The following is a 12,301-nucleotide window of genomic DNA, read 5'->3' as shown; positions in this document are numbered from 1 at the left end:
GGATGAAGCGACGAAAATGGTCAGCGCGTACCAGTTCTTCGATCTTATCTTAGAGCGCTTTGCACTCTTCTGTGGTATGACCGTGGTTGCGGTGGTACCGACAATACTTGGTCATGTCAGCGTTAGGAGGGGTGGTTGTCTTTCGTGGTGGGGGGAGGAGGTCAGCCTGGAGGGCCTCGTCTAGGATGCGGGAGTGGGCTACTGTGAGTGGGGCGTATCTGGTGAAACGAGGTTGGTGGGGTTCACGTGGGCGGGTGTCAGGGCGCGGGTGGGGCTGTGGGGTAGGATTGGAGGTGGGGTTGGAGGTGTTGGCGGCATAGTCGTTACAAAATTTGGTGTGAAGAGTTTGCATTTCTTCCATGCGAACGTAGTCAGCTGCGCGCAGCTTGAGTTCGTGCATGGATGTGGGTGGGTGGAGGTAGACATTGTTGGCGAAGGGTCCGGGTTGTAGGGTGAGGGTCATACATTGGAGTATCATTTCCTGATTAAGGTGTGGTGTACGAAGGGCTGCTTTACTGAAGCGATCGATGAATTTTCTGAGGGGTTCATTGGGCTCCTGTCTGATGCCCAGTAGGGATATGGTGGTGGTTTGATGTGGGCGGCTTCCGGCGAAATGTGTGGAAAACATGTGGGAAAGGGTGTCGAAATTATCAATTGAGTAGGGTGGGAGGGTGGTAAACCATTCTAGGGCGGGGCCTTTGAGGGTTGTGGGGAAAGCTTTGCAGAAGACTGCGTCTTGGGATGTATATAGGGCAACGTGTGTGATGTAAACTTTAAGGTGTTCATCGGGGTCGGTTTCGCCAATATAGCGATCGAGGTTGAATGGTTCCCACTGGGCCGGGAGAGGGGTGTTAACGATAAAATCTGTGAATGGGTGGCGGCGTCTGGGCTGGTGAGGGGGGGGAATGTGGGGTGGGGGTGGGTGGTTGATCATAGTAGGAAAGGTGGAGGTGATGTTATGAGGAGGGATGTGGGTTGTGGGAAGATACTGCGGATTGTAGGGTGGGACGTATGTTGTGTGGAGAGCAGTGGGTATGTTGTGGGGAGCTTGGGTGGTTGAGGGAGCTGTGGGCCCCGGGTGACCGGATGGGAAGTGTTGGGGGTGTGTGGAGGTAAGGGGGGTTTGTTGGGTGGTGGTGAAGGTGTGGGGGGTGGGATTATATTCACTTTCTTCCTCTGTAGGCTGGAAGGGCGGAGACTTCACAGCTTCAGAGGTCTCTTTGGCTTTCCCCTTCAGGTTGGCATCTGCCTCGATCTTCCTTCTGAGGCGGGAGTTCTCTTGTTTCAGCGCTTCCATTTCTTCAGCGTTGCGCTTCTTCAGGTCTGCGAGCTCCTGTTGCATCTTCACCTGGCCGTCTAAGATGGCGGCCAAGTCAGGGGTGATGCGAGAAGGTCCAGAGGGACCAGCGTCCACTTGCTTGTTAGCTCCAGCTTTGCTACGGGTAGAAACCATCTTCAGAGAAAAACGGGTACTAAAGGTGTTCGTCTCGTGCCCCACGGTGGGCGCCAATTGTTCCTGCAGAGAACAAACAAGATAAGTTAGGCACAAGCGTCACCTTACCATGCAGTCCGCTATCTCTTCAGTTGGCCTCTTCCCAGTCGATACATGTCGGCTTGGACCCAGGAGGGGTTACCTGCAGAAGAGTCTCCGAAGCTCAAGTTAGTCAAAGCTCTCAGAGAGTCAAACCAGTGATTAATGAATGCGTACCTTTAATTACTGGGGTCCACGCGTATTTATAGAGCATTAAATGACGTTTGACCATTTCATGGGTCGGGTTTTGACTTGGGCTCTAGTTTGGGCCATGAATGGGCCTGGGCCCCAAATCAGGCTCTTGAAACTTATTGAAGGCGAGGCATCGATGCTAGCTACCATTCTAGGCAAGTAGTCGGTCTCGACCGGCTACTTGCCTAGATGGCTTGTGCTGGTGGTGTCCGGGTACCAGATACTAGGTGGTTTCGATGTGTATACTGTTTACTTGGTTGAGTTTGGCTAGGTACGGTACAGTTTCATTATAATATCATAATCCATAGTAAAATTATAGCATAATCAATCTCATAGGCTTTAGCATTCCATGAAATATAGAAATAACAAAAAAAAAATGGAGAGCATAACACGATTAGGTCTCGCAAAGGGTTCCTAAACATTCCTAATGTGTTTCCCTTGTGTATCCTTATATAGAATTTGATTGGGCTTTCGTCTGACTTTTTTGTTTATGAAATTTCCTCTCTGATAATGTAATATTCTCCAAATATCTTTTAAATAATCATAAATATAATTTGTTTTTATGGTGGTTATAATAAATACCTAAAAGGATTTGGAGACATCTAGCCAATTTTAAAAATATTTGACAAATATTGTTTGTTGATATTTACTAATATAAATAAATAATAAAATTATTTAAAAATATATCATAAATATTCAACAACTAATTTTTGCATTAATCTCCCAATTCAGTCCTTGCAATCATGTAGTCCAAATTTGAAGAGAAATCCAAAGATATCAATATTTGTATTTTTAACCCCTCTTGTTTGACCAAACTTTGATTGTTTGACCTGCTTACTACCTAATGAGAGACTGTAACGTGACAATTCTCTCTTTATCTCAAATTAAGCATTTCCTCCTCCATTAGGGTTTCAAGTGGTTGTTGTTGGGTAGCTCGCAGAAGTTCTCAAAGGGTGACAGTGGTTCGATGGAGGCTCTTCAACGAGTGCATGGTGGTGGAGAGCTGCATTGCTTCACGACTTGCATGGATGTTTCACTGCTTCTCATCGTCAATCTATGTTGGAGAATGGTGGTGGTCACGAAGTGCTCTCACTGTGGTTCTCGATTCGTCCAACGTGGGTGATCTTTGATCTGCTTGTGGTGGCTTCATGAGGCTTGGTGCTATGATTTGGTGGAGGAATGCCGACAAGGTACATGGAGGAAGCTATGGTGGTATGAACTTTCACATTTTGGTTGGTTAGGGGGAAGAAACTGTTGGACACATGGCTTATTCTGGTTGGCCAAATTTTGAGTGTTAGGATTATGCAATGTGGCAACATTTGGTTGGCCAGTTTTGTAAGCGGGTATAATGACACATGTCTACATCTAATTGGGGTTGATTTGGTGAGTGGTAGGGGGTGAAAATAAACAAACAATAAAGTGTAGGAATAGGTTTTGTGTAGTCCATTTGAATAAGAGGAATGTATAAGTAATGTAAGAGGGATGTAATACTGATTTTTCTAAAATTTGCTGATTTTGACTTATTTTTTAGATGTTTTGTAAGTTTAATCAATTTATTTTTACTCCTTCAATGAGCTTAACTTAACTTCAGTTGCATCAACAAATATTTTATGCAACTAAAAAAAACACTTTTTAAGGTATTTTTTATCTTACAAGCTCAATAAGCCTCATTATCAGAATCCTAATAAAATTAATCTTTTAAGCACAAAATCAATTAAAAAATCCAAAATTAAAGACTAAACGAGGACATAAATACACACTTATCAAGTTTCCAAGGTGAAGTTGGTCTTGAGTGGCATACTATTACAATCGAGTAACCTAGACTGAGCTTTGAGTGCAACTGAAGGAGATAAAGGGAGAAAGATAAAGAGAGAGAAAGAGCTATTAAGCCATGAATATCGACTTTAACAAATATATAAGGTAATATCAGAGATTCTGCCCTTGTATCTTGAAGTTCATTTTTATTGGAGTTAGGTACTCCATATATATCATTTTAGGGCTTCGAGATTTGGGTGAGATATATACTTGGTTGTGTTGGCACTTGGTTTTGGAATGGGCAAAGGCAAAGTGGGCTTCGTTTTAGTGAAAGGACTCGAGGGTTTTAATGGGTTAAGGTGGATTGTGTAGTGGGCTTGGTGGGACATGGAACATATGACACACAATGAGTTATTGCAGAGCTTGTGGCGTTCAAAGTTAAAGTTGTGTTATCGTATCAGGGTGCAGTGGGGGAAGACACTCTGGTGACCGATGGAGCGTGGTGATTGAGGGGTGTGGCAGGAGATGAAGTAGAACACCTCCATGACAACATCATTTTTCCATGGCGTACCTGACATGATGATAGTTAATAGGTTAAAGTCAGGCTTTACTCGGGCCCCATGGTGGGTGCCAAATGTTATTTCTAGATTTTATTGAGGAATCTTTAAGGCAGAGTTGTTGCTTTTGAATGTTGAGTTGTTACTTCAGAGTAGTCTGGGCTGAGCTTATGCATAATGAGAGGGGGAGTGATAAGGTGACTTAATGGTTAGATGGAAGGGAAGGGAGAGAAAGGTCATAGGTTTGATTCCCTTGTTAACAATTTGAATAAATAAGATTTTGATTTAATGAGTTTAAAAGAGAGGTGAGAGAGATTATGGATTTAACTCTCCAAGTAACAAAAATATATTAAAAAGATTTTGTTATTTGAAAAATAATTAAGTATTATAACTTAGAGATATTATTAAATTATGAGTTAAATACATTTGTAGTTCTTAAACTTTGACTTTGACGTAAAATTGAAATTTGTCTTTATCTCAATATGTGATACAGTTTGATTCCTAAACTTTGAAAATAAATAGATATAATCCTCCTAACCCAAGTGCGTTACATTTTTTTGACATGTCAAAAAATGTTTGAGTTATTTATACTATTTGAAGCATTGTAAACTTAATGGGAGCTTAAAAGGCCATTTAACATGTAAGAGGATTATATCCATTCATTTTTAAAATTTTGGAACAAAAATATACCAAAATTTTGGACATAAACATATTTCAATTTCGCATACAAGTTGAAAAGCTACAAATATATGTAATCCATAAATTATTATATCATAATATCTTAGAAATATTAGATAATCAATAATTATACAATAATCTCTTAAAAATATAATAAAATTTAATAATAAATTATTATATTATAAAATATTATTTATATATATGTTAAAGATATTTCACAATATTTAGAAACATGTAAAAAAGTTATTGTAGCATAAGGTTATGGAGTTATAGTACACGAACTTTTGTTTGACTCGCAATTATTAATTGGTTAGTTCGATATCTATTTACATATTATTATTATTTTGAAAATATATCAGTCAAATAATTTTCTGTATTATTTTTAAAAATATATTATTTAAATAATAAACTATTATTATTCCAATCATTTTTTTTAAATACTCATTCTTGAACCTTCTATATATGACCAATTGAATATGGTTAAGATGTGATAACTCTACGATTTTGATTTCTAAAAGAGGAGGTATTTAATTTTTTTAATATGATAATAAATTTTATTTAAATATTTTATTTTACTCTTTAAAGATTATACAATAAAAAATTATTTATAAATCAAAATTTTAAATCTAAATTACTTTTGAAAATAAATAAATTAGCGCATATTTTTTAATAAATTCTCTAAGTCTATTTTGTTTTTTAAAATGCGTCTTTATATTTTAAGTTGATGAATTTAATTTTGTTATTTTAAAAAATATTTGTATTTTCCTTTATTGGGCTTTCAGGCCCATTTACTAACTTAACCGGGTCTCTAATTCCATCGTTGTGGCCAGAAAAAAGTTCTCGTTGTTCCTCTCCACATAACTAAAACCCTAACCCTCACATCGTTAGCTGGTTTCGCACTCAGTGGTAGCAAACCCAACTGAATCTCTCTTTCTATCTGCACTGCAATGGCGAAGAAGAAGGAGAAGAAGGTGAATGTCTCCGGCAAGCCGAAGCACTCTCTCGACGTTAATCGCAGCAATGACACGAAGAAGGAGAGGCGCTCGGCCGCCACCGTGCGCCGCCTCAAGATGTACAACACCAGGCCCGTGCGCGACCGAAAAGGAAAAGTCCTCTCCAACGAGTTTCAATCCAAGGAGCTTCCCAGCACACGAATTCAACCTGATCGCCGGTGGTTTGGTACGTCCAATTTCGTAACAACAATCACTTAATTGCTTAATTTAATAATAATAATAATAATAATAATAATAATAATAATAATAATAATAATAATAATAATAATAATAATAATAATAATAATAATAATAATCGCGTTTCGTTAACTTGAACTTGCGAATATTACAATCCGCAGGGAATACGCGTGTTGTGAATCAGAAGGAGCTGGAGTTCTTCCGGGAAGAGCTGCAGAGCCGCATGTCGAGTAATTACAATGTGATTCTTAAGGAGAAGAAACTGCCGCTGTCGCTGCTCAATGATCACCAGAAGGTTTGTTTGATAGGTTCTGCTTGAACGACTAGTGTTCATTTTTTAAAGTAAAAATGAGAATGAATTTAGTAATAGTTGATGGATTTTGAATGTAGCAAGCCAGGGTTCACCTGCTTGATAGAGAGCCTTTTCAAGATGCCTTCGGACCTAAGACCAAAAGGAAGCGCCCCAGCCTCTTGGCGGCTGACTACGAGTCCTTACTGAAGAAAGCTGATGGTTCTCAAGGTAAAAGGATGGTTTCTATTTGAATTTGTAGGTAGGATGAGCAATGGGGTTTTGTTATCATCTTTAAGATTCTAGGGCCTGTTTGCTTGTGTGTGTGTTCTGAGAAAAAATTTTCGAGCAAAAAAAATTCAGAGATTACACGAGTTTCTCCGAATAAGGAAATCTCAAGAACAATGATGTTTATTTATTTATGTCTTGCTTATTAACTCTTTTCTAAAGTAGTTTACTATTTTATATAAATTATCTGACCTACATTTCACCAGATCACTTGAGAAAACAGGAGATGGGAAGTACTTTTGTAAAAGTTAGAAATAACAGCTCTAAAAGTTATATTATGAAGTTTAGATTTTGTTTCTTATCTAAAGCACCCCTTGGTCTATTACTTGTTCTATGATAATGTACTTAACAGATTCTCTCACGTGAAACTGAACAATCAATTTCTTTGTTTGTATTTTGGGAATTCTTGTTTTATGTGATTGGTAGTTTCTTTGTACAAATTAATTGTGTTTTACTTAGTATGAGATTATTGTCATTACTCTTTTCTATGATACTTCACAGATGCTTTTGAAGAGAAGTATGGTTCTAGTGCATCTGGAGAAGCTAATGATGGGGATGGATTTAGAGATTTAGTGCGGCATACCATGTTTGAAAAGGGTCAAAGTAAACGCATATGGGGTGAGCTTTACAAAGTGATAGATTCGTCGGATGTGGTTGTCCAGGTATTTTCTCTTTTTTTTTTTTTTCTTTTTATCTTTGTAGATTTTCTCATGTCTATGTTTCTGCAGTGTGCATGTTTGTGTTTCTATTGGACATGGTTGTGCCATAAAGAAATGAGCTTTATGTTAGACATTTCTGTTGTTATGTTGCTTTCAATGTATGGTCGTTGTTAGATCTTTTTTCAAATTTGAAAAAATGTCTCGGTTAGTTTTTTCCATTTTTTAAGCAACTTTCTTTGTGTTTATTTTGGGCTTTGTTTTGATGAAGAGTCTATGGTAGGCGAAATTTCTTTGAACATGACCCCTTGAAATTGTCCTGCATATCCATCTTCTCTTCCTCTAAGTTTGAATACCTTATGCATCCTCCTGCAGGTTCTAGATGCAAGGGATCCACAAGGCACAAGGTGTTACCATTTAGAGAAGCATTTGAAGGAAAATTGTAAGCACAAACACATGGTGCTTTTATTGAACAAGGTCGGTAACAATATCATTTGTTTTTAGTATTAATCTAAAATGTTAAATGCCCTGTATTGCTATTTTGTGACATAAAACAAACTTAATTTTGTTTCTCCCTTTCCAGTGTGATCTAGTTCCTGCTTGGGCAACAAAAGGATGGCTTAGAGTTTTGTCTAAAGAATTTCCAACTCTTGCATTCCATGCAAACATTAACAAGTCCTTTGGAAAAGTATGTCTGATACACTTTCATTTATTTTGTTTACTTTATCTGCCAATTTTATTAATTTATGATAGAAATATAACTGAAATTTGATATAGCTATTGTGCATCTGCTATGTTCTGCTTTCTTATTTGTCATTATTGTGTTTAGGGTTCTCTTCTATCAGTACTTAGACAATTTGCACGTTTGAAACGGGATAAGCAAGCAATATCTGTTGGATTTGTTGGATATCCAAATGTTGGGAAGTCATCAGTAATCAACACTTTGCGTACAAAGAATGTAATAGTTCTATCTCCTTTAATTCTTCTCATTTTTTGCTTAAGCTTTTGCTTATGCGTGTATGCAAACTCTAATGGCAGCATGATATTTTGAAGTATTAAGTTATTGTTGTGAAATAATCACTTTAACAATTTGACTAACATGTATCTAACTATATGTGATGAAAGGTCTGCAAGGTTGCTCCAATTCCAGGGGAAACGAAAGTCTGGCAGTATATTACGCTTACGAAGAGAATCTTTTTGATAGATTGTCCAGGTGTAGTCTACCACAACAATGATTCTGAGACAGATGTTGTGTTGAAGGGTGTGGTAGGTTACCTTCTGGTTTCTCTAATTTTGGTTGTCATGTGCTTTTATCAAGAATGTTTTGTTCAGACTTGTTTTAATGGTTATTTTATTAGTGTAGTTTAATGAATTGATGTAGTCCTTTAGTCCTTGTAGGCAATTTCACCAAGTCGGGAAAAGGTTTTGGTGTTGTAATGGTTAAAACTGTCTAGGGATATGGTTTAATGTAATCTAATCAACCTAGTTGTCTCCTGTGATATCATCTAACTTGTTGGGTTGCTTAATTTGATTACACTGTGATTTGTTGGACTAGAGTCCAGGAAACTATTCTTGTATTTTGAAAGGATGAATGACCAGTTTTACTTAATTGGGTGTTATATCCAGGTATTGACACACAAGTTAAACTGTTAAAAAACTTTGATGTCACAAAAAATATGAAGGTGGTTAATGTTTTTCTCCCTGATTTATCAGAATGGTGACTATCTATTGCTGATATATGATAGTATATTTGAGTGAGATGAAGTTAGTTTCAACTTGACATCTCCTGCACCATCATAGTTTTAGTTTGGTAATCTGATGTTGTAGTCTTATTTTCAGGAGGCATACTTGTTTTGCTTGTCCAGTGGACAATGTGCTCCTTGCTTTTGTTTGTAGAAGTGGATTTAATTTTTCTGTGGTTGATTATATTATTATTATTATTCAATACAGTCATGCTAATTGATGTTTTACTTTCAGGTGCGGGTAACTAATTTGAAAGATGCTGCAGACCATATAGGCGAGGTGTTGAAACGTGTGAAGAAAGCACATTTGGAGAGAGCATACAAAATAAAAGATTGGTATGGTTCTGTCTCCTCAACTTTGTGCTGTAGATGTGGTTAACTGTATAGTGTGTCCTCCTTTTGTATTCGTGTGTTTGTTTGATTGAAATATCCAAAGTTTGCCAATCCAGTGATAAATCTTCATCTCTGATAATGTGCTGTTGTAGTTTATGTAGAACATTTTTATGCCATTGCATACTATCAACCCACATGCTAACTATAGACTAGACAATTTACAAGTAAACAAAAAATGACAGAATTATACCTTGCAGTAACTTTTCACCCTGTTTTTCTGTTCTGTCATGTCTGAAGGATTTTTTGTTGTCACCAGGGAGGACGAGAATGACTTCTTACTGCAGCTTTGCAAATCAAGTGGCAAACTTCTGAGGGTATTCTTTTTTAGTTGATCTGAATTATTAGTTCAACATCTGATAGTTATTTCATGATAGCATTGTTGTCGAGGAAAGGGAACAGCTTTACTAATGTGTTTTGGCTATGCTCAATTTGGCCGAGACTAGATACGCTTTCTGTATGCATCCTCTTCTAATATGGGTTGGCTGACTATTGAGAGTCAGAAGCCAATCTGCTACTGAACTTAATGGTGTCTTGTGATCTATTTAATTGATCCATCCAATGAAAAGCAACTTCTGTTTAAGTAATAAGATTGGATAACGTACTGTGTGACTATTTCCTATGTTGGTTGTTTCAGGGTGGTGAGCCTGACCTGATGACTGGAGCAAAAATGGTACTTCATGACTGGCAGAGGGGTAGAATTCCCTTTTTTGTTCCTCCTCCTAAGCAGGAAGAAGGGTCTGAAGAACCTAATGTTAATGGTGTTGACATAGATGATACAGTTGATGGCAATGAAGCATCTGCTGCTATTAAGGCTATCGCAGATGTTCTTTCATCACAGCAGCAAATAAGTGTTCCTGTTCAAAAGGATTTATATAGTGAGAATGAGTTGAAGGGGGAGGCGACTGAGCAACCACCTAACCATAACGCAGACGAAGATATTCCAGCTCCTGATAGTGTTACATCTGAACAGGATTCACCTCCTAAGGTTCCATCTGAGCTGGGCCCAATCAGTGAGTAATAACTTATGGTTGCATTGGAGGTTTTAGGAAATTTTATGTAAATTATAAGTTGGCTCTATTTCCATCCTCTAAAAAGCTTGGAATAGAACAACTCCTTTTCCTTTCGCATCATTTCTGTGGCCAGCTTCATTTTTGGGAGTTCATCTACCTCACAACGACGCTTGTTAAATGCATCGATTTTGCTTCCGGGAATGTTGCTGTATTGATGTTTGGATTTGTGAGATAGAGAAAGTACTGCTATGTGCTATGAGATCATAAGAGCACCCACATGAGAGGTTTTGTTTTGTTGAGTATTGGTTTTATTTAGTTATTATTTATGCATTAGATGTAGCGATATAGCTTTTGTACCATGGTGGAAATTTTGTTTTATTTCGTAATATACCATTATATGATTCAAAGTTGTAAGTGTGGATTGATGGTTTTCTTCACAAAGCGGATATTCATGATATTTGACACCTACCTTTTTCCAACAAGTAGATTTATAACTTTTTTTAAAACTAAAATGTTTAATTAAAATATAAGTTAAATTGTTTAAGAGTAACAATTGTAATATGATGGTATAAAATGAGAGGGTTATTGACCTGTTATAACTTTTAATTTAAAGAAAAATGATATTTTAACTTATTTTTTTTATTATTTTTAATCTAGTATTTTAATAATCATTAGATAAAAGTGGATTAAAGGATTATTGTTCTAATTTAAAATCTTAAAAAGAGTCGTATACAGTGTGTTTCGGCCAAGTAACTTCGTACAATGTATACTGCCAAAAGTAGGAAAATAACAGGGTGAAACTAGTGCCTGCTATTTTGTTAACAGGGGAATAGTGAATGTCAATTTACTTTTTCAATTGGGATAATAATTTTGCACGGAATAGTAAATTTCGGATACAATTGGAAATTAGTTTGAATATATCATCTTAATTAAGTTGAGTTATCTATATATTAAATTTCAATTGAATTCTTAATCTATTTTTATGATGTATTTAGTATTTAATAAGATTGTATTTTTCGAATTGAATTGACTTCCTAATATACTTTTATGGTCTATTAAGTATGTAATAAAATTATATTTTTTAATTGAATTTTTACTGTAGTTTTTTTTTTTCAACTTTGTGATGTTTTAATGAAGTGATGATGGGTTAAAAAAAATATTTCTATCACTCGGTTAACAATCACATCATTCGATTAATTGAAATTGAAATCACATCATCCAATTAATTGAAATTGAGTATGCAATAAACCTTAAAGATTTATTAGGAAACTAATTAAAATTTTTCAAATTTATTATGAACTTGAAATTTAATTAAACCTATATATTTTAATTAAATGATTTTAGCTGAACATAGATAAAACACCTTAAACAAAAGTAGTATAAAATATAGCTATCAGTGTAGTCTTTAATTATATTCTTAGATCTTTCTTGAAATAATAAAAGAAAAAGTTAAACAGAAAACATGTATTGAATATGATAAAAGAAAACCTCAAATACTCAGTGGATAAATTCATAAGGTTTCGTTGAATTGAAACCCATTTTCACTCTAAAATTTAAATACATATTAATTTATAAATCTTTTTTTATGACAATTGATGAAAATGTAAAAACATAAATTTTGTGAATTTGTTGTCTCTGTCCCAAATAAATAGAGTGTCCCTGCATGCTAAATGATGCACCTAAAATTGCCAAAATCCCACGTTGTGTGCCCAAAAGTTGGCCAGATGTTCTCTTGGTTCAAAATTGGTGGTCTAACGAGTTGACATTTGTTAGTAACTTTTGATGTGACTTATGTAATAAGTGTTTCGTAAGTCTTATTCTATTCTAGTATTTAAAAATCATATAACCATGATTTATAATTGAATGGCAATGTCTTAAACTATTACTGTAATCTCCAATTTTATTAATAATATAATATTTTTTTATTATTGTACCAGTTAATGAGCCTTCAATCTCATAATCATAATCTTTTCACAATATGAAAATAGTAGACTTAACTTTCTATGTGCTAAATTTTGAA

At 35.9% G+C, this 12,301-nt stretch overlaps 1 protein-coding gene across 1 annotated transcript; it reads left to right on the top strand.

The window, feature by feature from the left end:
- Nucleotides 1–5,551: 5,551 nt before the first annotated feature.
- On the top strand, nucleotides 5,552–10,695 carry ATNUG2 (GTP-binding family protein). The gene is made up of 11 exons (XM_028072741.2): nucleotides 5,552–5,892; nucleotides 6,065–6,198; nucleotides 6,294–6,423; nucleotides 6,982–7,142; nucleotides 7,512–7,613; nucleotides 7,720–7,824; nucleotides 7,966–8,094; nucleotides 8,262–8,402; nucleotides 9,114–9,214; nucleotides 9,528–9,585; nucleotides 9,906–10,695. The coding sequence occupies exons 1-11, from the start codon at nucleotides 5,661–5,663 to the stop codon at nucleotides 10,287–10,289; spliced, it is 1,677 nt and encodes a 558-aa protein (XP_027928542.1). The 5' UTR covers nucleotides 5,552–5,660; the 3' UTR covers nucleotides 10,290–10,695.
- Nucleotides 10,696–12,301: the final 1,606 nt, after the last annotated feature.

This window comes from Vigna unguiculata, chromosome 5 (genome assembly GCF_037176805.1).
Source record: "Vigna unguiculata cultivar grain cowpea cultivar isolate G323 ecotype 2 chromosome 5, ASM3717680v1, whole genome shotgun sequence".
Classification (NCBI taxonomy): Eukaryota; Viridiplantae; Streptophyta; class Magnoliopsida; order Fabales; family Fabaceae; genus Vigna; species Vigna unguiculata.
Note: the sequence above shows the minus strand (reverse complement) of the source record. Positions and strands in the feature narration are given on the sequence as shown.